This window comes from Manis javanica, chromosome 17, assembly GCF_040802235.1.
Source record: "Manis javanica isolate MJ-LG chromosome 17, MJ_LKY, whole genome shotgun sequence".
NCBI lineage: Eukaryota > Metazoa > Chordata > Mammalia > Pholidota > Manidae > Manis > Manis javanica.
The window spans coordinates 39,874,762-39,900,916 of record NC_133172.1 but is presented as its reverse complement, the minus strand read 5'-3'; the positions used below and the strand labels follow the sequence as shown (position 1 = coordinate 39,900,916).

Below are 26,155 nucleotides of genomic sequence, written 5' to 3'. Positions count from 1 at the left end.
TTATTGCATTTGATGCTGCTTTGATGAATTGTTCTAATACGTTCAGTGGTCGTCTTAACACCAGAACAAATCTGGTTTCCTCAGCATGAGGTTCAGGACCCTTTAAGTCCAGTTCTAAATGCTATTCCTGGAATTCTTATCTTTTAAGAACCAAATTCAATACAGCCTTGCCAGTGAAGACTTCCCCCTTTTTTCCTTTATTTGGATTAATTCCTCAGTATAAATTCTGAAAGCTGTATTGGTCAGAATGTGACTTAACAATTTCAGGCAGCTGTTAGTTAAGCACCTGCTGTGCACTTTCTTTTTTTAATTTTTATTGAACTAAAATGTATATTCAGAACAGTACACAAGTCAGAAGTATGTAGATGAATGTTTGTAAAATGAATATATACTTGTTATGGACCATAATAAATCAAGAAAAATGATACATCTTAGGAGCTCCTCTTTGATTTACTGAACATACCACCTACAGTTCCACTTCAACTCGTATACTATGCAGAAATCCACATATATGTTCATCAGAGAGCATATCACAATAGCCCCAAGCTAGAAACAACCCAACTCTCCCTCAGCAAGGTATACTGGGAAGCAGTGGAACTATTGTGTGGAACAACATAGATTGGTCGTAACACTGTTGAGTGAAAAGTGCTAGACATTCTTTCAGTTCAGTCGTGTGTGTATGGTCAATTCTCCAAAGCAACTATTCAAGCATTTATAATGTACTAGGCATTATTGTATTTTAAAACCACAACAGGTACTGTGGGACTAGTCATTGAAATCCTTAAGATGAACTGAATGCTGCCACAGCTGCCCTCTTGGGTGTAGGTGTTATTCTGTCATGGAATCTATGTCCAGATCTGTGGTACACAGTTTTTATGTGTCTCATTCTGCTGGTTCCTATGATATTTCATCTTTTTGTCTTGGTGCTTCAGTTATACTTTCTCTTCTGCTTGTCAGGGCAGCCACATATGCTACAAATCGACTTGTGAAGGTGATAGGCCTTTGAGCCACAGCGGCAGCAACAAGTATGTGGCTTCTTACTGCAACACTTTCCAAACAATGTTTCTGTCATCATCTGGTATCTCACAGGCATTATTTTTAGTGAGATTTTATGTCAGTTTTTACATTCTTGATGCACTCATGCAAGGTGGGTAATTACTGTTCTTTTTTACACCAGGGTTCAGCTACTGGTACTCTGCCTGAAAATGACAGATGTGAGTTTGAGTGTACAATATTATGTGTTGAGTCTATTTATGGAGGGCAAAGAAGTAGAAGAAAATTAGAGACGGGGTTGGAAGGTCTTCTAGTCCTAAGTTTGGCTGCCCCAGACAGCCCTACTCAGAAACATCTTCTATAGTCTTTTTGCTGTTTTAAGATCTTTTGTTTACCTCTATCCCACTTAATTTTAAGCTCAGATTCCTGAGTTGGACCTATATTGCTGTTCTCTGAAAGCAGATATGAGACAGTTTGGAAGGCAGGTTATTTATAAGATTTCAACACCTGTAGGGTGAGGTTGGAAACAGAACTGGGCAGAAGAAGAGCTGGGGAAACCCAACAGAACTTGGACCAACTTTAGGGAAGTACTGGAAAGGTTATCAGTGTTGACCTACAGTGGGCCCAAAGGGCCAGGCTGTTACATCCCTGCTCTGTTGTGTGAGGTCCAATCTTCCACAGGAGGGCACGTGTCCTTGAGTAGTAGAGCTGCAGATGAGATAAACTGTGAAGAAGCTGAGTGCTAGGGCAACTAGAACTTCCTTGAAGTGGGGAATCGGTGGAACTGTCCATCTTTACACCAGCAAGGCTCTGTATTATATGACCAACTTAATGGCGCACAGGCAGACCTCATTTTATTGTGCTTTGTAGATACTGTGTTTTTTTTGTTCAGTTTTACAAATTGAAGGTTTGTCGCACCATTGAGCAAGACTGTTGCCACCATTTTTCCAACACCATTTGCTCACTTTGTGTCACATTTTGGTAATTCTTGCAATATTTCGAACTTGTTCATTGTCATCATATTTGTTGTGATCAGTGATTTCATCAGCTGAAAGCTCAGAGAGTTGGCATTCTTTTTTAGCAATAAAGTATTTTATAATAAAGGTGTATACACATTGTGTGTTTTTTTTAAAATAAAGTCTAACAGAATAAGGGGAGTCAATGAAGGAGATAGGGATGAAATAGTTAATAAAATATAAGGAGAAACCAGTTACACAATATATTACAGAAATCAAGGGAAGTGAATATTTTTAGAAATGCTCTGAACTGTCAATTGCTATAGAAATATCTAGAATAGGAACTAATGAAAGGCCTTTTTTTAAGGTATTATTGATATACACTCTTATGAAGGTTTCACATGAAAAAGCAATGTGATTACTACAGTCACCCATGTTATCATGTCCCCCATATATCCTGCAGTCACTGCCCAACAGTATATATAGTAAGATGTCACAGAGTCCCTATTTGCCTTCTCTGTGCTACACTGTCTTCCCCATGATCCCTCCCATACCATGTGTGCCAATCATAATACCCCTGAATCCCCTTCTCCCTCCCTCCCCACCCGCCCTCCCCCACCCCTATGCTTTGGTAACAACTAGTCGCTTCTTGGGGTCCATGAGTCTGTTGCTGTTTTGTTCCTTCAGTTTTGCTTCATTGTTATACTCCGCAAATGAGGGAAATCATTTGGTACTTGTCTTTCTGCCTGGCATATTTCACTGAGCATAACATTCTCTCAATCCATCCACGCTGTTGGAACAGGAGGATTTCTTTTCCTTTCATGGCTGAATCATACTCCATTGTGTATATGTACCACATCTTCTTTATCCATTCATCTACTGATGGACACTTAATGTTGCTTCCATATTTTGGCTATTGTAAATAATGCTGCAAGAAACATAGCGGTGCATATGTGTTTTTGAATCTGAGAAAGTACGTTTTTTGGGTGAATTCCTAGGAGTGGATTTCCCAGGTCAAATGTATTTCTGTTTTTAGTTTTTTGGGGAACCTCCATATTGCTTTCCTGCACATTGTTTTTAGACATTATGCTTTTGCACATTTAATAGACTACAGTATAGTATAAACAGTATATATGCACTAGGAACAAAAAAATTCATTTGATTTGCTTTATTGTGGTTTGGAACTAAACCTGCAATATTCTCAAGGTATGCCTGTGTTATAATTGGTTTGATCATCTTCTCACAGGACCTTGAGGTGTGGGACTATTCCTGTAGTTTATGTGTCTTACATGTAACATTTAGTTAAGTGTTTCAAATGTAATTGGAATGAAAGAAGTAAAGTCACTTAGTAATTAATTTTGAAGGTAAATGTTAGAATGCTTGGTTTTGCATAATGGCTGAGGTTTCACAGTGTCTACAGATTTTCTTTAGACAAGTAAATTTTGCCTTCAACAGTACCTTTGTAGACAGCCCTCCTCTCTTCTGTTTCTTTTAGAATGATTAGGAATTTATAACTGAGGTGGGAACACATGTTGTAGTTCTTGGCTCTGTCTTGATTTTGATTTGCTTTAGTGATTAGGTAAGAGTTTACTGCAATTCTTGGATGCCTAATGTATTGTAGTGTTATGGCTTAGTCTGATCAGAATTAACAGCTTGGTGGGATTGTGCTCCCTTTGTTATTTCTATTTCTCCTAGTGACAAGTGGGAAGGACTATTGGATTTATTGTGTATGTGTATTCACTAAACATGTGAGCTAGCTAGTATTATTTTATAGATAAAAAGCAGGGTAAGAATTTAATTTGCCTATCAGTCAGGATTTTATGTTCTTTAAAGTGTCATTTTTAATTGTTTTTTCCTTTAAATACTGTCGTCATTATGAAAGAAATTACATAAGTAAAATATAAATACACTATTTTGATAGACTCCAGTTTTCAACTGTTAACACTTTTTGAGCTTTTTTTGTTTAAAGCATTGTGATAAAACATTTTATATATTTGAGGTAGTATAGTTTCTATAAATGAAATTAAAATCTGAAGTTTAAATTTCATTTTTATAATAAAATATAAATTGAAATGTTTAATAAAATTTATGGGATAATTTTGTTACATAATTATTAATTTAAATAATTTATTAATAATGTTAATAATTTCAAGCATACATGAGTAGAGTAGTAGTATATAATCTCACAGATCTAATATCTAGCCTCATTTTTTCGTGAACAATCTTGTTTCATCTAACCCATTCCACCAAATTGTTTTAAAATGGATTTCAGACATAATTTCATCTATTTAAATATTAACATAAACCAAACTGTTGTACCATAATCACATCTTTAAAAAAAAAGCACAATAAATCCTAAACCTCACAATTCTAGTTAACATTTGTATTAACTGTTTGCCTCATATAAAACATTTTAAGACACTTGGTTTGAATCAGGATCCAATAAAATCTGTTTTTCTTGTATTGATTCTTATTGTCTTTTAAAAACAAATCTACATTTTTTTCCCCCCTCCATTTCTCCCCCTGTAGTTTTAGCTTTGTTAAAGATATCTGATTGTCTTATAGCTACCCACTCTCTGGAATTTGCTGATTACATCCCTGGGTGATGGTGAACATGTTCCTCTGTCTCTTGTATTTCTTGTAAATTGGCAGTTGAATGTGGAAAATCAGGTTTTCCCTCTGTTAGGACAGTTTTAGTGGTGGTGTGTAGTTTCATGAGAGGGTTTGAAATGTCAGGTTATCTCTATTTTTGTGATTTTTAGCAGGCTTTGGTCATTAATTCATCAGTTTGTTAAGGATTGTAAGATGGTGATATATAGGTATTCTTGAAATACTTTTATAAAGGGAAACTTGCTCTTAACAATTACCTGAGGTACACTTTATATAGGAAGGGTAAGAAATACTTGATTCACTCTTTATAACTTTTTTAAATGACTTGTTTCCTAGCATCTTCCAAACATGACCAATGAATGTTTTAATATTCTTAAACATATTTCTAACATATTTGATGTGTTTGGATTTATTAAAAGTACTGATATTCATGCTTTCTCTTTTGCCATTGAAAACTCATGTTGGCTCCTGTCTCCTATTGGCCTTACAGTTATTGTAGCCTTTGATGCCCTTCTAGAAACCTTAGGAACTAAAATACTTCATACTCATCTTTTATGTTTCTTGCTTTAGACCTGCAATTAGCATTTTCTCCAAGAGGTCTTGGTTTTATTTTAGTGGGAAATGGTATTCTTGAGATAAGCCTCTCATGTTAAAAAATGATTAAAGAAAACAATTCAGGTGATGAAGACAGACTTTAACACTTCATGAAGCAGACAGTCTCTTCTTGGAGAACTGCAGAATTGGGGGGAAGGCAAGAAGCTTTTATAAAATTAAGAGTAAAGAACTGATTTGGCTGGAGCCACACAGTTAACCTTATTGGTCCCAGAATTGGCTTAGTGTTTGGGGATTGGCTGACTGCATATATTGTGTTTTTAGTTATTTTGCAGGAACTTTAAGTTTACAGAGCATTTAGAGGGACTCAAAATTTTCCTTATGTTTCAGTTTCCTGATGTGGAACCCTGCACAGGAGCAGCTCCGTTTAGGGCCTATAAAGTTGTTTCAGTACTTGTATTATTTACTGATACTCAGTTGGCCATTATTAAGCCTTTCCCTGGATAAAGCTAAAGAGAAAATAACACCCCTGAGTTCAGAGGGGTTTTACTTCAATTCAAGTCATGGTAGAATATCTATCTGTCTTTTCTTCCCATGCAGAAAACTCCAGTTTGCGCAGTGATTTGCTTTATTGCACACTACAGAGAACCCTTAGGATACAGGCATACCTTAGAGATTTGTGGGTTTGATTCCAGACCACTGCACTACAGTGAATATCACAATAATGAGTCATTTTGGTTTCTCAGTGCATATAAAAGTTATGTTTACACCATTCTATAGTCTAATAAGTGGGCAGCAGCATTAAGTCTAAAAAATACAATGTACATACCTTAATTAAAAAGTACTTTATTGCTTTGTATCCTGCAACTTTGCTGTATTCCGATATCAGTTCTAGTAGTTTTGGAGTGGAGTCTTTAGGGTTTTTTTATGTACAATATCTTGTCATCTGCAAATAGTGACAATTTGACTTCTTTACAGATCTGGATTCCTTGTATTTCTTTGTTTTGTCTAATTGCCCTGGCTAGGACCTCCAGTACTATGTTGAATAACAGTGGGGAGAGTGGGCATCCCTGTCTTTTTCCTGATCTTAGAGGAAATGCTTTCAGCTTCTCGCTGTTCACTATGATGTTGGCTGTGGGTTTTTTTCATATATAGCCTTTATTATGTTGAGGTACTTGCCCTCTATACCCATTTTGTTGAGAGTTTTTATCATGAATGGATGTTGAATTTTGTTGAATGCTTTTTCAGCGTCTATGGAGATGATCATACGATTTTTGTCCTTCTTTTTGTTTATATGGTGGATGATGTTGATGGATTTTCGAATGTTATACCATCCTTGCATCCCAGAGATGAATCGCACTTGATCATGGTGTATGATTCTCTTGATATACTTTTGAATTCAGTTTGTTAATATTTTGTTGAGTATTTTTGCATCTATGTTCATCCGGGATATTGGTCTCTAATTTTCTATTTTGGTGGGGTCTTTGCCTGGTTTTGGTATTAGGGTGATGCTGGCTTCATAGAATGAGTCTGGAAGTATTCCCTCTTCTGTTTTTTGGAAAACTTTAAGGAGAATGGGTATTATGTCTTCTCTGTATGTCTGATAAAACTCTGCAGTAAATCCATCTGGCCCGAGAGTTTTGCTCTTGGGTAATTTTTGATTACCGATTCAGTTTCTTTGCTGGTAATTGGTCTGTTTAGATTTTCTGTTTCTTCCTTGGTCAGTCTTGGAAGGTTGTATTTTTCTAGAAAGTTGTCCATTTATTCTAGGTTTTCCAGCTTGTTAGCATATAGTTTTTTGTAGTATTCTCTAATAATTCTTTGTAGTTCTGTGGTGTCCGTCATGATTTTTCCTTTCTCATTTCTGATTCTGTTGATGTGTGTAGATTATCTTTTTCTTTTTATAAGTCTGGCTAGGGGCTTATCTATTTTGTTTATTTTCTCAAAGAACCAGCTCTTGGTTTCATTGATTTCTTTCTATTGTTTTGTTCTTCTCAATTTTATTTTTATGTCCCTCCTTCTGCTGACTTTAGGCCTCATTTATTCTTCTTTTTCCAATTTCGATAATTGTGTCTTTAGACTATTCATTTGGGATTGTTCTTCCTTGTTTAAATATGCCTGGATTGCTATATACATTCCTCTTAAAACTGCTTTTGCTACGTCCCACAGAAGTTGGGGCTTTGTGTTGTTGTCATTTGTTTCCATATATTGCTTGATCTCTATTTTGATGTGGTTGTTGATCCATTGATTACTTAGGAGCATGGTGTTAAGCCTCCATGTGTTTGTGAGCCTTTTTTGCTTTCTGGGAAAATTTATTTCTGGTTTAATAGCTTTATGGTCTGAAAAGTTGGTTGGTTGTTAGAATTTCAGTCTTTTTGTATTTACGAGGATCTTTTTGTGGCCTGGTATGTGGCCTATTTTGGAGAATGTTCCATGTGCACTTGAGAAGAATGTGTATCCTGTTGCTTTTTGGTGTAGAGTTCTATAGATGTCTGTTAGGTCCATCTGTTCTAGTGTGTTGTTCAGTGCTTCTGTGTCCTTACTTATTTTCTGTCTGGTGGATCTGTCCTTTGGAGTGAGTGGTGTGTTGAAGTATCCTATTTCCTCCTTTAATTCTGTTAATATTTGTTTCACATATATTGGTGTTCCTGTATTGGGTGCATATATGTTTATAATGGTTATATCCTCTTGTTGGATTGACCCCTTTGTCATTATATAATGTCCTTCTTTATCTCTTGTGACTTTCTTTGTTTTGAAGTCTATTTTGTCTGATATTAGTACTGCAACCCCTGCTTTTTTCTCCTTGTTGTTTGCATGAAATATCTTTTTCCCTCCCTTGACTTTTAGTCTGTGCATGTCTTTGGGTTTGAGGTGAATCTCCTGTAAGCAGCATATAGATGGGTCTTGCTTTTTTATCCATTCAGTGACTCAGTGTCTTTTGACTGGTGCCTTCAGTCCATTTACATTTAGGGTGATTATTGATAGATATGTACTTATTGCCATTGCAGGCTTTAGGTTCGTGGTTACCAAAGGTTCCAGGTTAGCTTCTTTACTATCTTACTGTCTAATTTAACTCGCTTATTGAGCTATTATAAACACAGTCTGACGATTCTTTATTTCTCTCCCTTCTTATTCCTCTTCCTCCATTCTTTGTATGTTAGGTGTTTTTTTTGTGTGTGCTCTTTTGTGTTTCTTTTTTTTTTTTTTTTTTTTTTTTTTTTTAACTTTTTAAATTTTTTTATTAAAGTATTCATATGCAATCATATGTTGGTTTCAAATGTACATCACAGTGGTTCAACAGTCCCCATGATCAACTTCTACTGTGATAACAAATTATTTTGTCCTTTTATCCCCTCCCCCTTGTATCTTCTTCATTTTAGAGCAGGCACTCTGTTTTCACTAGTCTACCTTCAGCTATAACCAGTAGTGCTGTACCAAGTATTTCATGACTAGATGCCTTTAGAAAACTTACCTCTAATTGACAAAATAAGTGATGAGTACATAAAAAATCTAATTGTTGCCTATTTTAAATTTTTTTTTTTTTTTTTTTTTTTTTTTTTGAGAGGGCATCTCTCATATTTATTGATCAAATGGTTGTTAACAACAATAAAATTCAGTATAGGGGGGTCAATGCTCAATGTACAATCATTAATCCATCTCAAGCCTAATTCTCGTCAGTCTCCAATCTTCTGAAGCATAACGAACAAGTTCTTACATGGTGAACGAATTCTTACAGAGTGAATAAATTCTTACATGGTGAACAGTACAAGGGCAGTCATCACAGAAACTTTCGGTTTTGATCATGCAATATGACCTATAAACCATCAGGTCAAATATGAATATTCATTTGATTTTTGTACTTGATTTATATGTTGATCCCACATTTCTCCTATTATTATTATTATTTTTATTTTTAATAAAATGCTGAAGTGGTAGGTAGATGCAAGATAAAGGTAGAAAACATAGTTTAGTGCTGTAAGAAGGCAAATGTAGATGATCAGATGATCAGGTGTGTGCCTATGGACTAAGTATTAATCCAGGCTAGACAAGGGCAGCAAGACATCCACGGATGCAGAAGATTTCTCTCAAAGCAGGGGGGGTGAGGTTCTGAGCCTCACCTCTGTTGATCCCCAAATTCTCACCTGATGGCCCCCCTGCGACTGTGCCTGTCTTAGGTTGTTCCTCCCTTGAGGAATCTTACCCGTCTCTGGCTAACCAGTCATCTTCCGGGGCCATACAGGGAAATGTAAAGTTGGTAAGTGAGAGAGAAGCCATATTGTTTGCAAAGGTTAGCTTTTTACTTCTTTGCAGATTTATGCCCTGTGGCTTCTATGCCCAGCACTTGTCTCGAGGTATCTTTACCACCTGGAGGAATTATGATACTCGGTAAATTCGATATGAGGCACGAATTCTATTTAAAGTTTGTAATTAGGAAGGAAGAAGAAAAGCTATAGATGTAGCATATGAAGGAAACTTGGGAGGATTGATTATTTCTTTGACATATCTTCTTGTATAGTATCTTAAGTATGTATAGGTTTTAAACTACTAACTAATTTGCACACACATATTGACATAATAGGAATACGGTGACATAAACAAAGCAAATCTATAATTACCAGCCATCTCCAGTGAAGCCAAGAAAACCATTTAGGCACCCTAGGCATTTGTGAAAATTTATCTATGATATGATGGATATTTTCCAACTGTACTTGAACCATCAGACAAATTAAAGCAGCCCATTTCTGGGATCTGTTCACATCCCATATGTTCTTTTAACCATAGATAGTCTATAGTCATGAGATTTTGGGGTGCTACAACTTGCACCCCTCCCAACTCCTGGTTGAGTTCCAACAGTACAGATCCAGTCAAATTCGTTGTCTCACTGTATGCACATGCCAGCCTAGACATCTCCCTCCTCCTTCTTATGGCAAGTCCAGGAGATGGTGGGCTGGATGCAGCCACAACCGCAGCATCGTCCGGATCCCTGTGGAGGCTTTTTGATGATCATCCCCCGGCACGAGTCCTCCAGAGAGTGCTGATGCCGGAAGCTCCTCCTCATATCGTATCTTAGTTCATTTTCTGGGTATCCAGGCTAGGCCTTGATCTTCTGCGTAGAAACAAACAGACCCTTTGCCCACACTTTGACATGCCCTCTATACCACTGTGCAGAACTCATTGGAGGTCAGCACACAGTAACTGCTTTTTTTTTTTTTTTTTAATTAAGAGAAAGGAATATTATCAGAAAAGAGTACCTCCATAGCTGATCATCTGACACCCTTTAAGTGATCAACATTAAGGATATTTAAAGCATGCGTTGATCTTTGATTTACCAATAGTTTTATCCTGTTAAGGAGTAATCCCCCTTTTCTTTCTTTCTTTCTTTCTTTTTTTTTTTTAATTTTTAATCTACACTTACCTGAAGAATACTATGTTTACTATGCTCTCCCCTATATCAGGTCCCCCCTAACAACCACATTACGGTTACTGTCCATCAGCTTAGCAAAATGTTGTAGAGTCACTACTTGTCCTCTCTGTGTTGTGCAGCCCACCCTCCCCTTTCTCCCTCCCCCCCATGCATGCTAATCTTAATACCCCCCTTCTTCTTCCCCCCCCTTATCCCTCCCTGCCCACCCATCCTCCCCAGTTCCTTTCCCTTTGGTACCTGTTAGTCCATTTTTGGGTTCTGTAATTCTGCTGCTGTTTTGTTCCTTCAGTTTTTCCTTTGTTCCTATACTTCTCAGATGAGTGAAATCATTTGGTATTTCTCTTTCTCCGCTTGGCTTATTTCACTGAGCATAATACTCTCCAGCTCCATCCATGTTGCTGCAAATGGATGGATTTTTCCACTTCTTATGGCTGAGTAGTATTCCATTGTGTATATGTACCACATCTTCTTTATCCATTCATCTACAGATGGACATTTAGGTTGCTTCCAATTCTTGGCTATTGTAAATAGTGCTGCGATAAACATAGGAGTGCATCTGTCTTTCTCAAACTTGATTGCTGCGTTCTTAGGGTAAATTCCTAGGAGTGGAATTCCTGGGTCAAATGGTAGGTCTGTTTTGAGCATTTTGATGCACCTCCATACTGCTTTCCACAATGGTTGAACTAATTTACATTCCCACCAGCAGTGTAGGAGGGTTCCCCTTTCTCCACAGCCTCGCCAACATTTGTTGTTGTTTGTCTTTTGGATGGCAGCTATCCTTACTGGTGTGAGGTGATACCTCATTGTAGTTTTAATTTGCATTTCTCTGATAATTAGCGATGTGGAGCATCTTTTCATGTGTCTCTTGGGCATCTGTATTTCTTTTTTGGAGAACTGTCTGTTCAGTTCCTCTGCCCATTTTTTAATTGGGTTATTTGTTTTTTGTTTGTTGAGGCGTGTGAGCTCTTTATATATTCTGGACGTCAAGCCTTTATCAGATCTGTCATTTTCAAATATATTCTCCCATACTGTAGGGTTCCTTTTTGTTCTATTGATGGTGTCTTTCGCTGTACAGAAGCTTTTCAGCTTAATGTAGTCCCACTTGCTCATTTTTGCTGTTGTTTTCCTTGCCCGGGGAGATATGTTCAAGAAGAGATCACTCATGTTTATGTCTAAGAGGTTTTTGCCTATGTTTTTTTCCAAGAGTTTAATGGTTTCGTGACTTACATTCAGGTCTTTGATCCATTTTGAGTTTACCTTTGTATATGGGGTTAGACAATGGTCCAGTTTCATTCTCCTACATGTAGCTGTCCAGTTTTGCCAGCACCATCTGTTGAAGAGACTGTCATTTTGCCATTGTATGTCCATGGCTCCTTTATCAAATATTAATTGACCATATATGTTTGGGTTAATTTCTGGGGTCTCTAATCTGTTCCACTGGTCTGTGGCTCTGTTCTTGTGCCAGTACCAAATTGTCTTGATTACTATGGCTTTGTAGTAGAGCTTGAAGTTGGGGAGTGAGATCCCCCCTACTTTATTCTTCTTTTTCAGGATTGCTTTGGCTATTCGGGGTCTTTGGTGTTTCCATATGAATTTTTGAATTATTTGTTCCAATTCATTGAAGAATGTTGCTGGTAATTTGAGAGGGATTGCATCAAATTTGTATATTGCTTTCGGCAGGATGGCCATTTTGACGATATTAATTCTTCCTAGCCATGAGCATGGGATGAGTTTCCATCTGTTAGTGTCCCCTTTAATTTCTCTTAAGAGTGACTTGTAGTTTTCAGAGTATAAGTCTTTCACTTCCTTGGTTAGGTTTATTCCTAGGTATTTTATTCTTTTTGATGCAATGGTGAATGGAATTGTTTTCCTGATTTCTCTTTCTATTGATTCGTTGTTAGTGTATAGGAAAGCTACAGATTTCTGTGTGTTGATTTTGTATCCTGCAACTTTGCTGTATTCCGATATCAGTTCTAGTAGTTTTGGAGTGGAGTCTTTAGGGTTTTTTATGTACAGTATCATATCATCTGCAAATAGTGACAGTTTAACTTCTTCTTTACCAATCTGGATTCCTTGTATTTCTTTGTTTTGTCTGATTGCCATGGCTAGGACCTCCAGTACTATGTTAAATAACAGTGGGGAGAGTGGGCATCCCTGTCTGGTTCCCGATCTCAGTGGAAATGCTTTCAGCTTCTCGCTGTTCAGTATAATGCTGGCTGTGGGTTTATCATATATGGCCTTTATTATGTTGAGGTACTTGCCCTCTATTCCCATTTTGCTGAGAGTTTTTATCATGAATGGATGTTGAATTTTGTCAAATGCTTTTTCAGCATCTATGGAGATGATCATGTGGTTTTTGTCTTTCTTTTTGTTGATGTGGTGGATGATGTTGATGGATTTTCGAATGTTGTACCATCCTTGCATCCCTGGGATGAACCCCACTTGGTCATGGTGTATGATCCTTTTGATATACTGTTGAATTCTGTTTGCTAATATTTTATTGAGTATTTTTGCATCTACGTTCATCAGGGATATTGGTCTGTAATTTTCTTTTTTGGTGGGGTCTTTGCCTGGTTTTGGTATTAGGGTGATGTTGGCTTCATAGAATGAGTTTGGGAGTATTCCCTCTTCTTCTATTTTGTGGAACACTTTAAGGAGAATGGGTATTATGTCTTCTCTGTGTGTCTGATAAAATTCCGAGGTAAATCCGTCCGGCCCCGGGGTTTTGTTCTTGGGTAGTTTTTTGATTACTGTTTCAATTTCTTTGCTTGTAATTGGTTTGTTTAACTTTTGTGTTTCTTCCTTGGTCAGTCTTGGGAGGTTGTATTTTTCTAGGAAGTTGTCCATTTCTTCTAGGTTTTCCAGCTTGTTGGCATATAGGTTTTCATAGTAGTCTTTAATAATTCTTTGTATTTCTGTGGAGTCTGTCGTGATTTTTCCATTCTCATTTCTGATTATGTTGATTTGTGTTGACTCTCTTTTTCTCTTAATAAGTTGGGCTAGAGGCTTATCTATTTTGTTTATTTTCTCAAAGAACCAGCTCTTGGTTTCGTTGATTTTTGCTATTGTTTTATTCTTCTCAATTTTGTTTATTTCTTCTCTGATCTTTATTATGTCCCTCCTTCTGCTGACTTTAGGCCTCATTTGTTCTTCTTTTTCCAGTTTTAATAATTGTGATGTTAGACTATTCATTTGGGATTGTTCTTCCTTCTTCAAGTGTGCCTGGATTGCTATATACTTTCCTCTTAAGACTGCTTTCGCTGCATCCCACAGAAGTTGGGGCTTAGTGTTGTTGTTGTCATTTGTTTCTATATATTCCTTGATCTCTATTTTGATTTGTTCATTGATCCATTGATTATTTAGTAGCATGTTGTTAAGCCTCCATGTGTTTGTGAGCCTTTTTGTTTTCTTTGTAGAATTTATTTCTACTTTCATACCTTTGTGGTCTGAAAAATTGGTTGGTAGAATTTCAATATTGTGGAATTTACTGAGGCTCTTTTTGTGAGCTAGTATGTGGTCTATTCTGGAGAATGTTCCATGTGCACTTGAGAAGAATGTATATCCTGTTGCTTTTGGATGTAAAGTTCTATAGATGTCTATTAGGTCCATCTGTTCTAGTGTGTTGTTCAGTGCCTGTGTGTCTTTACTTATTTTCTGCCCGGTGGATCTATCCTTTGGGGTGAGTGGTGTGTTGAAGTCTCCTACAATGAATGCATTGCAGTCTATTTCCCTCTTTAGTTCTGTTAGTATTTGCTTCACATATGCTGGTGCTCCTGTATTGGGTGCATATATATTTAGAATGGTTATATCCTCTTGTTGGACTGAGCCCTTTATCATTATGTAGTGGCCTTCTTTATCTCTTGTTACTTTCTTTGTTTTGAAGTCTATTTTGTCTGATATTAGTACTGCAACCCCTGCTTTCTTCTCACTGTTGTTTGCCTGAAATATGTTTTTCCATCCCTTGACTTTTAGTCTATGCTTATCTTTGGGTTTAAGGTGAGTTTCTTGTAAGCAGCATATAGATGGGTCTTGCTTTTTTATCCATTCTATTACTCTATGTCTTTTGATTGGTGCATTAAGTCCATTTACATTTAGGGTGACTATTGAAAGATATGTACTTATTGCCATTGCAGGCTTTAGATTCGTGGTTACCAAAGGTTCAAGGTTAGCTTCTTTAGTATCTTACTGCCTAACTTAGCTCGCTTATTGAGCTGTTATATACACTGTCTGGAGAGTCTTTTCTTCTCTCCCTTCTTATTCCTCCTCCTCCATTCTTCATATGTTGTGTGTTTTGTTCTGTGCTCTTTTTAGGAGTGCTCCCATCTAGAGCAGTCCCTGTAGGATGCCCTGTAGAGGTGGTTTGTGGGAAGCAAATTCCCTCAGCTTTTGCTTGTCTGGGAATTGTTTGATCCCACCATCATATTTAAATGATAGTCGTGCTGGATACAGTATCCTTGGTTCAAGGCCCTTCTGTTTCATTGCATTAAGTATATCATGCCATTCTCTTCTGGCCTGTAGGGTTTCTGTTGAGAAGTCTGATGTTAGCCTGATTGGTTTTCCTTTATAGGTGACCTTTTTCTCTCTAGCTGCCTTTAAAACTCTTTCCTTGTCCTTGATCCTTGCCATTTTAATTATTATGTGTCTTGGTGTTGTCCTCCTTGGATCCTTTCTGTTGGGGGTTCTGTATAATTCCATGGTCTGTTCGATTATTTCCTCCCCCAGTTTGGGGAAGTTTTCAGCAATTATTTCTTCAAAGACACTTTCTATCCCTTTTCCTCTTTCTTCCTCTTCTGGTATCCCTATAATACGAATGTTTTTCCTTTTGTATTGGTCACATATTTCTCTTAGTGTTGTTTCATTCCTGGAGATCCTTTTATCTCTCTCTATGTCAGCTTCTATACGTTCCTGTTCTCTGGCTTCTATTCCTTCAATGGCCTCTTGCATCTTATCCATTCTGCTTATAAATCCTTCCAGGGATTGTTTCACTTCTGTGATCTCTTTCCTGACATCTGTGATCTCCTTCCGGACTTCATCCCACTGCTCTTGCATTTTTCTCTGCATCTCATCCCACTGCTCTTGCATTTTTCTCTGCATCTCATCCCATTGCTCTTGCATTTTTTTCTGCATCTCTGTCAGCATGTTCATGATTTTTATTTTGAATTCTTTTTCAGGAGGACTAGTTAGGTCTGTCTCCTTCTCAGGTGTTGTCTCTGTGATCTTTGTCTGCCTGTAGTTTTGCCTTTTCATGGTGATAGAGATAGTCTGCAGAGCTGGTACAAGTGACCGCTGGAAGAGCTTCCCTTCTTGTTGGTTTGTAGCCTTTTCCTGGGAGAATAGCGACCTCTAGTGGCTTGTGCTGGGCAGCTGTGCGCAGACAGGGCTTCTGCTTCCTGCCCAGTTGCTTTGGGGTTTATCTCCACTGTTGCTGTGGGCTTGGCCTGGCTGGGGCTGTTCCTCCAAAATGGTGGAGCCCCGTTGGAGGGGGAGCAGCCAGGAGACTATTTATCTCCGTAAGGGGCCTCTGTGCTCCCTGCTGCCCAGGGGGTTAGAGTGCCCAGAGATCCCCAGATTCCCTGCTTCTGGTCTAAGTGACCTGTCCTGCCCCTTTAAGATTTCCAAAAAGCACTCTCCAAACCAAAACAACAACAGCAACAATGAGAGAGGGAACAGAAAGGAAAAAAAAAAGAAAAAACACGCGATTTTTTTTTTTTTTTCCTCAGGTGCCGGTCCCAGGCACCCGCGCACTGGTCCTGCTGCCCTGTCTCCCTAGCACCAGGGTCCCTGTCCTTTCAAGGCTTCCAAAAAGCACCCACCCACCGGTCCCGCAGGGAAGGAACGCTCAATATTCTTGGTCCTCAGGCACTGGTCCCACGCACCCGCTCACCAGTCCCGCCGCCCTGCCTCCCTAGCACCGGGGTCCCTGTCCCTTCAAGGCTTCCAAAAAGCACTTGGCAAAAAGAGAGAGAAAAAAGGGGAAAAACGCGCGATTTCTTCCGTCCTCAGGTGCTGGTCTCAGGCACCCACCCACCGGTCCCACAGGGAAAAATGCGGGATATTCTTTGTCCTCAGGTGCCGGTCCCAGGCACCCGCTCACCAGTCCCGCCGCCCTGCCTCCCTAGCACCGGGGTCCCTGTCCCTTTTAGGCTTCCAAAAAGCACTCGCAGAAAAGAGAAAAAAAAAGGGGAAAAACGCGCTATTTCCTCTGTCCTCAAGTGCCGGTCTCAGGCACCCGCCCACCGGTCCCGCAGGGAAAAATGGGGGATATTCTTTGTCCTCAGGCGCCGGTCCCAGCCACCCGCTCACCAGTCCCGCCACCGTGCCTCCCTAGCACTGGGGTCCCCGTCCCTTCAAGGCTTCCAAAAAGCGCTTGCCAAAAAGAGAAAAAAAAAAAAAAGGGGAAAAACGCGCGACCTCCTCCGTCCTCAGGCACCGGTCTCAGGCACCCGCCCCCAGGTCTCGCAGGGAGAAACGCGGGATATTCTTTGTCCTCCGGCGCCGTTCCCAGGCACCTCCTCACCGGTCCCGCCACCCTGCCTCCCCAGCAACGGGGGCCCGTCCCTCTAAGGCTTCCAAAAAGCGCTCGCCAAAAAAAAAAAAACTGCTCCGGTTTCTCTCCACCCGCCGGGAGCCGGGGGGAGGGGCGCTCGGGTCCCGCCGGGCTGGGGCTTGTATCTTACCCCCTTCACAAGGCGCTGGGTTCTTGCAGGTGTGGATGTGGTCTGGATGTTGTCCTGTGTCCTGTGGTCTCTATTTTAGGAAGATTTTTCTTTGTTATATTTTCATAGCTCTATGTGTTTTTGGGAGGAGATTTCCACTGCTCTACTCACGCCGCCATCTTGGCTCCCGCCCTTTTGTGTTTCTTTTGACTACTTTTGTGGGTAGTTGATTTTATTTTTTGCCTCTAGTTAGTATTTGATTGTTCTTCTTTCTTTGCTGTGATTTTATGTTTTCTGGTGACATCTATTTGGCCTTAGGAGTGCTTCCATCTACAGCAGTCCCTCTAAAATACCCTGTAGAGGTGGTTTGTGGGAGGCAAATTCCCTCAACTTTTCCTTGTCTGGGAATTGTTTAATCCCTCCTTCATATTTAAATGATAATCGTTCTGGATAGTGTTGTTGGTTCAAGGCCCTTCTGTTTCATTGCATAAAATATATCATGCCATTCTCTTCTGGCCTGTAAGGTTTCTGTTGAGAAGTCTGATGATAGACTGATGGGTTTTCCATTGAAGGTGACTTTTTTCTTTCTCTGGCTGCCTTTAATACTCTGTCCTTGTCTTTGATCTTTGCCATTTTAATTATTATATGTCTTGGTGCTGTCCTCCTTGGGTCCCTTGTGTTGGGAGATCTGTAGGCTTCCATGGTCTGAGAGACTATTTCCTTCCCCAGCTTGGGGAAGTTTTGAGCAATTATTTCTTCAAAGACACTTTGTATCCCTTTTTCTCTCTCTTCTTCTGGTACCCCTATAATGTGAATATTTTTCTGTTTGGATTGGTCACACAGTTTTTTAAATATTCTTTCATTCTGGAGATCCTTTTATCTCTCTCTACCTCAGCTTCTCTGTATTCCTGTTGTCTGATTTCTGTTCCATTAATAGTCTCTTGCACCTTATCCAGTCTGCTCTTAAGCCCTTCAATTAATTGTTTCATTTCTGTTATCTCCCTCCACACTTCATCCCGTAGCTCTTGCATTTTTTTCTGCAGCTCTGTCAGCATGGTTATGACTTTAAATTTTTTTTTTTTCTGGAAGATTGGTTATATCTATCTCTCCAGGCCCTTTCTGTGGTGTTGTTTGAGTGATTTTGGACTGGACCAGGTTCTTCTCCTTTTTTATGGCAATAGAAGTGATCATTGGCAATTGGTGCATGTATCAGCCAGGAGAACAAAGTCCCTTCCTCATTACTAGTTGCCTTCCCCTCTCCGCTGCCTATACCGTTTATCCGCACATAGGCGTCCGTCTCTGGGTTAATCCCCTGAGCTGCCGTGGGTGGGGTAGGTCTCGGTAGTAGCTCAGAGCCCTGCAGGGAGTGGCAGTCGCGCTAGGTATGCTCTCCTGTGAGAACATCGCCCGTTCGCACCTTGCCCCGGCTTCCTGTCTGTGCCGGTCAGCTGCACGCTGGTGGCAGCCTCTGCATCTGTCCTAGTTAGCTGTGTGCTGGGAGGAGACTCTGGGAGTTTGCTGTGGGTGGGGCCGCTCTGTGGCTGCTTGGCCGCTGTGGCGGGGCAGTGCCGGCAGGGGGAACGAATGGCAGGCTGCTTATCACCGTGAGGGGCTTCAGAGCTGCTTTCCCACTCCTGGGGTTAGGACACCTGAAGTTCCTCAGGATTCCCAGCCTTCTGGGCTGAGTGTGCCGGGACAATTCCATCCAGCTGTTAAGCCCCTGTCCCTTTAAGACTTTCAAAAAGCACTCACTTTTCTTTTGTCCCAGGGGAGCCGGCTATGGGGACCCACTCGCAAATTTTACTTTTCCATTTCTCTAATATCCAGTACACCATGTGCTGTGTGTGTGCTCCTGGTGCAGATTAGTAGGGCTTGGTTATTTAGCAGCCCTGTGCTTACACTCCCTTCCTACCCTGACTCCTTTCCTCCCGCCGGTGAGCTGGAGTGGGGGGCGTGCTCAAGTCCCGCCTGGTTGTGGCTTTATATGTAACCCTGTTCGTGAGATGCTGAGTTCTTGCAGATGTAGATGTAGCCTGGCTGTTGTACTGTATCTTGTGGTTTCTCTGTTAAGTGTAGTTGTATTTGTTGTATTTTCAAAAATATATATGGTTTTGGGAGGAGATTTCCGCTGCCCTACTCATGCCGCCATCTTGCGTCCTCCTCCCATTTCACTTTTCTAACGTTTTTCTTTGGTGGATGGTTTGTTTATCAGAAGTGACATCATGAGTTGGTTGTTCCTCAGCTTTATCTCTTCCAGCATTCTGCAGTTTTTATGTGGTGATATGGGTCTCTAAATATATAGCCTCTTTCATGGCTCATCTTATCCCAGATTCATCACTTGAACAAATGAAATTTTTTCATATATATATATATATATATATATATATATATATATATATATATATATATATATATATAGACATTCTTCAGTCCTAAATATTTTTATTTCTGGATTTATTAGCCCCAAATAGAAACTTGCGTTTCTTCTCATTTGAGTTAATTAGTAAAGAATGAACTTCCCGTGTAGTACAACATGGAGAATATAGCCAGTAATTCTGTAACATCTTCCTACTTTACAGATAGTGACGGCACTAGTGGGCAGGGTAGGATTTAATAATATGGATAACTGCTGAAACTTGAAACTTATAGGTTGTATATCAGTGATACATCAGAAAAAAAACAAAATCCAGAAGTATCTACCATGTCTCTCTGGGCCACTTTTTGAGAGAATGTTTTGGTGAAAATGGAATTAAAACATTTTTGTCATTTAAGAGACTAGAATAGTAAAAAGTACTTACTTAGTTCCATTAGATTTTACCTACTAGTTTAAAGTGTTTGTCCTTAAATTAATGCTTTTTCTGTTAGAAGTAACCTTTCTGTTTGCTGCAAAAATTTTACATGTTTCAATATATTAAACTCTTTGAATAGATGCACTGTATAAAGCAACCCAATGTATTTGTACAGAAAATGCAATGTAAAATATGAGTATTTTTAGCAGTTAAAATATGATTAACAAGTGTAAGAAATACGAAATGCTACGTTATTTGTATGAAGCCTTATGTATTTTTAGATATAGTGTAATTATTCCAATTGCTGTAACTGTAATCATAATGTAGAGTTACTGCCTTAAATATAAATTTTAAAGATCTGCCATTTTTAATTGTATAGAATCTGGGGCATTTGGGGGACTTCAGAGATAACCTCTTAGGCTAGGTTTCGTATATTTATTTATATAAATTTTGAGCTTATGAGAGAATCCGTGTGTGTGTGTGTGTGTGTGTGTGTGTGTGTGTGTGTGTGTGTGTGTGTGTGTGTAAGTGTTTAATCTATTTTTAGGAGCTGGGTTTGAAGCTGTAAGTCCTCAGATAATTGATGCCTTACCAATTTTTAACCAAGGAAGCATTTTAAAAGTGGTAATAGAGAGAGGGATTTTTGTTGTTTCTGACTGGAAGTTAGCCAGCCACCTCATAAGATTACCCATTACCATTTGCAGACAACCTTACTAGGAATTTCCATGTAATATAAAATAAAATGTTTGAGGTTCTTTTTCTGAATAAGATTTAATATTTCATGTAAGTACCTTTACAGAATTAGTCCTTAATCTTCCCTCATGTATGTTCTTTAGGCCAGATAGTGCCCCATTTTCCCATCCATTCCACATGATTTTCTGAATTTCTACTATCATAGAATTGCATAGAATTTCTACTATCATAAAATACTGCATAGATGCAGTATTTTTTAATGTCTCTCTTAACATGTGAGTCCTAGATGAGAAAGTTTTACTGTAGCTACAAATAAGATTACAGAACGATTGTAGAATGCCTTTGATATAGTTACTTTATTTGTAATACAGCCTGAAGATTTTGTTAATCAAGATTGTATGGTAGTTACTTAACTAAATCTTTGAATTATCTTACTCTTCTCTCCTGCCCAGTGGGTGGAATTTTAAGTAAAAGTATCTAGTGGGATCAGTAAAATCTTATTTCAGCATTTCTGCAACCCAGGATTGTATTTTTTTTTTCCAGGATTGTATTTTAATGTCACTTCAGTTTTAGAAGAAGAAAACAGTTGCTCTTAGTGAAGGGCAGTATGGTGTCACATATATTATACATATATTTTTGAGACATATTTTCTAGTGTTGAGAAGATTGAGTAGCTATAAAAGCAACTGTAAAATTATAAAATAATATAGAAATAAATGTAAAGGATAGTAAGAGATAAAAAATTTTGCTGATCAAACAAACTTTAAAAGTTTTTTGTTTTGTTTCTTGGGCATTGACAGTCTAATGGAATCTCCCATTTTTTAGTTTGCTGTAACAGTACCAGATAAGAATGTTCATCAGTCAGAATCCCTCTGCCTTTTTTTTCTGTTACTGAAAAGCCTTTGTGCACTGTCTATCTTCTGTTTTAAATGTTCTTCCAGCTGTATCTGTGGTTCTCATTTCAGTATTTTAAGTCACAGCTTACAATATTTTTAGGAATGCCTCTCTGAGGTGCCACCTCCCTCCCATCAATATCACATAACCCTGTTTTATTTTCTTCATATGACAGTATTTCAGAAATTTTTGCCTGTACTTTTCTTCCTTCATGAAAATGTACTTAATGAGGCCTATGGAACCTGTTGGTCTCCTCTAGTGCTGTGTTTGCACTACCTTGAATTAGGTATCTAGCATGTACTCAGCAAATATTTATCTAGCAGATATGCTTGATCTTTTGAGCCTGAGGGGTCTGGTTGGTTGAGTGTAATTCTATTCTTAAATAATTTGTGTTGGCTCTTCTAGATAATGTCTTCAGCATTCCAGAGGTTAGGAGAACAATAATCTCTGCCTTTCTAGGATTTAAGGAATAATAAGAACCCCAAAACCGGTGTGTTGTGAATAGGTTCATGTAATCTTTAGAGATAGCAGAGGTTTTTATTGATTATATAGATTTTAACTTTAAGATGTCTGGGGACAATGTAAAGATTGGTCTTAACTCCCAGATTTTCTGGATGGGAAAAACTGGAACTGAATTAAGTTAATTTAGACAGCTGTCACATAATTATGCAGTGAGAAGAGTATAAGCTTTGGATTCTGATGATGAGTCCAGATCCCTCAACTCATAAACTGTTGTTAGCTTTATGGAGTTAGTTTTATGTTTCCATCTCCTCATTTGTGAAATGGGAGTAACTTGGGGTCAGAGTTGTTGAAAATTGAACCAAGGAAGCCCAGTAGCATATTTAGCCCAAAATCTAGGTAGCCAAATACTTGTTATTTGTAATGTTTTAATATATGATTACTCTGCACATACAATGTGCTAAGCTGTGATTAGATGCAAAGAAGTGAACATGACCATAAATTTTCTGTTCTTGTGCAACTTAAATTCAAGTTAGGGACATAGAAAATAAATTAACCAGGTGATGGTCAGTGCTATGGGGAAAAATAAAGGCAGGGTTAAGGGGTGATAGTGAGACAGATCTTGTTTCTTTAGGGAGGGTAGTTACAAAGTCCTCATTGATGAGATGACTGTAGAACAGAAACCTAAAAGAAGTGCAAGAACAAACCATGAGTAGATACCTGGAGCTTTACCAGTGGTAAATTTGAGAAACAGTAAGAAACTAGCAGAGCTCAGGGATAGTGTCTGATAGTACTGAAGTCAGTCTGGTTTAGGGTCTTGTAGGCTATTGTAAAAAAGTCAAACTTGTGTTAGATTTCAGGGTATATTTTTAGGGCAAAAATAATGCTTAGAAAAAGCAATGCTTTTGTGAGTCAAGTTTGTTATAAATTATTGCCTTATATATTCTTTGTATTCTTACATGTTATGCATGTATACTACTTGGTGTTTTTGGTGTAGATGTTGAACAAAGCAGTTCTGTGGGCTTATATTAATTGGAAGCTTTTCTTGCCAGTGACTTAAAAAATAATTCTAAAAATATTGAAATCTCCATCTCAGTGGTTCCTGTAACTCTTATTCCAAAATAAACAACTTGTAGAATAATGTGGGATTCTGCCTAGAGATTGTTTTTCTTAATGAAATCCTCCTTAATGTTAACTACAAAGTCGTGTTTTTGGTCTTTTTAGATTGTGAATCGGCACGGTCCTGAGGCAGATAGGCATTTATTACGCTGCCTATTTTCACATGTGGATTTCAGTGGCGATGGTAAAAGCAGTGGCAAAGATTTTCATCAGGTATTTGGGGTTACAGGGTTTATGTTCACTTAGATCTAACTGTTCAGTGAATTTTTTGGGGGGAATAGTACACATAGGAAATGACACATACAAGTAGCATCCAGAAATACTCTTAACAGAATGGCTAAAAGGTATTGGGACTTCTCCTTTTTTGGTCTTTCCCTTCTCTTCCTGGCTACAGACAATTACAGTTACCTAGTTCAGGCTTAGAGAGCTGGGGATCCAGACCAGGAAGGAGGAATGTGGGGAAATCCTGTTTGACACATAAGTAAGGCAGAGAGGGGAATCTCTGTTCTAGATTGAGTTTTTTGGGGCTTGATTTTCAGTCTGGTAACAGTTTGTTATGATATTATTCCTTATAGTTATCTTGTCAGTATGCTCTATTCTGTAGAGGTTTTGGTTTAACACTGTTGCTAATAGACTTTAAGTAACTTCAATAGGATTTTTAAAGAGCTGATTTTGATAATGTAGAAACATACAGTAGTGGATTACATTTAATGTTCTGAGCACCTCTGCTTCCATTTGTGCAAGATAACTGTTAATGCTAATGAAACTTGATTTTTATTTTTAAAGACTCAGTTTCTGATTCAGGAGTGTGCGTCGCTGATTACGAAGCCAAATTTTATCTCGACGCTGTCCTATGCTATTGATAATCCATTGCACTATCAGAAGGTTGGTATTGCTTTTATCTTTGGCAGTCCTAAAATGTGATCTCTTATTAGGCTTCCCAAAAAGACCTTAAGCCTTGATCTCGTGGCATGTTTTAATTTTAAAATTGCAATTTAAAATATTACTTCAGAATTTCTGTAGCTTTCTGACAAAAGCAAGACAATTTGAAAATAAATAGAATCTTACTAAAACCAGACCATGTGAAGGTCTGTGTTTGTCAGCTCACAGTTCTAGGACATCGTGTAGTGTTTCTAGAAACACTACAGGATTATGACACTCCTATGTGGTTTCATAATTGGGTGAACATGTGCTTTTAAAACCTTTTTGAATTGTTAAGTTCTTCTTGCTTTAAAATAAAGTTCAATTTGTTTCAGAGTTTGAAGCCTGCACCCCACTTATTTGCCCAGCTGAGTAAAGTTCTCAAGTTAAGCAAAGTACAAGAGGTAAGTGATTTAAGAAAAGAGACATAGGCAAAATTAGAATTAAAAACAGCTGCTTGACTCTTTGGTCAATCTAACACTTCTTATTTCAGGTCATTTTTGGCCTTGCCCTCTTGAATTCTTCCAGCTCAGATCTCAGAGGTTTTGGTAAGTTCCCTTTTGCCCACAGACCCTTTAGTGAAACTGGAGTCTTTAAAATCCTTTTTTTTAGTGGATATAAAATACCACTATTTTCTGGTGTACAACATAGCAATTTGACAATGTACATTACAGAATGTTCACCACAAACAGTTATCATTTGTTACCATATAAAGTTAATACAATATTATTGAATATATTTTCTATGCTGTATCCATGGACTTTTTAATCTTGAGGATCCATAGTTGAGATTTTGGGAGTAAGATAGTTTAAAATGATGTTCTTTTGGTCTCTCTTTTGTATGCTAAGAACACATATAAAATTCACCCTCCTAACAATTTTTAGGTGTGCAGTTCAGTAGTAGTAATTAGATCACATTATTGAGTAACATATGTCTGAAACTTCATCTTACAAAATGAAACACACTCTATTTCCCTCCCGCTGGTCCTGGCAGTGGATCTATTTTATACGTACTAACAAGAGGTATGAAAACGGAGGGTGACGGGTGAGTTAGTTGGTGAATGAGAATGATGATCATCTGTATTTTAATGATATGTGACTTTTTACCTATTGTGGAGCTGAAATAATTTGTGTTTTTTGGTTTGCCTGACTTCTAGCTGCCCAGTTTATCAAACAGAAGCTTCCAGATCTTCTGCGTTCTTACATTGACGCAGACGTCAGTGGAAATCAAGAAGGTGGCTTCCAAGATATAGCAATAGAGGTCTTACATCTCCTCCTCTCCCATCTCCTCTTTGGGCAGAAGGGAGCATTTGGAGTTGGACAGGAACAGATAGACGCTTTTCTTAATACGCTGCGCAGAGGTAAAGGAATGTCTGTAGCTTACAAAGGATGATTTCTTTGATTGAACACAAATATATGACAAGGATTTTAGAATACAAGTGAAGGCAGTGATGTACCTTCTGTTCTTATACTTGGTAGTCTTTTAAGGGAGTTTTTATAATTTAGAAAATGAAAGTGAAAGGCCTTATACTGTAGTTCGAAAATTTGTTGTTGTTGATATACCTACTTGACCTTGGCTATTGGCATTATTACCCCAAGGTAACTCCTGATTCCATTGTTGCCATTCTTACTCTGATCCTTCTTTTAGAGAGAGAACTAATCTTTTTTTTTTTTTTTTTGAGAGGGCATCTCTCATATTTATTGATCAAATGGTTGTTAACAACAATAAAATTCAGTATAGGGGGGACAACGCTCAATGTACAATCATTAATCCATCTCAAGCCTAATTCTCGTCAGTCTCCAATCTTCTGAAGCATAACAAACAAGTTCTTACATGGTGAACGAATTCTTACATAGTGAATAAATTCTTACATGGTGAACAGTACAAGGGCATTCATCACAGAAACTTTCGGTTTTGATCATGCATTATGACCTATAAACAATCAGGTCAAATATGAATATTTGTTTGATTTTTGTACTTGATTTATATGTTGATCCCACATTTCTCCTATTATTATTATTATTATTATTTTTAATAAAATGCTGAAGTGGTAGGTAGATGCAAGATAAAGGTAGAAAACATAGTTTAG

The 26,155-nt window shown here is 38.3% G+C and overlaps 1 protein-coding gene across 8 annotated transcripts in view; it reads left to right on the top strand.

Annotated features, from left to right (window-relative positions):
• Window positions 1–26,155, top strand: part of CNOT1 (CCR4-NOT transcription complex subunit 1) — a 148,822-nt gene that overhangs the window by 31,527 nt on the left and 91,140 nt on the right. For all 8 annotated transcript variants that reach the window (XM_073225564.1, XM_073225567.1, XM_073225562.1 and 5 more), the window contains exons 3-7: window positions 23,251–23,358; window positions 23,932–24,030; window positions 24,402–24,470; window positions 24,560–24,614; window positions 25,223–25,426. In XM_073225564.1, the coding sequence (XP_073081665.1) occupies window positions 23,251–23,358; window positions 23,932–24,030; window positions 24,402–24,470; window positions 24,560–24,614; window positions 25,223–25,426 (535 nt within the window). The remainder of the gene's footprint in view (window positions 1–23,250; window positions 23,359–23,931; window positions 24,031–24,401; window positions 24,471–24,559; window positions 24,615–25,222; window positions 25,427–26,155) is intronic.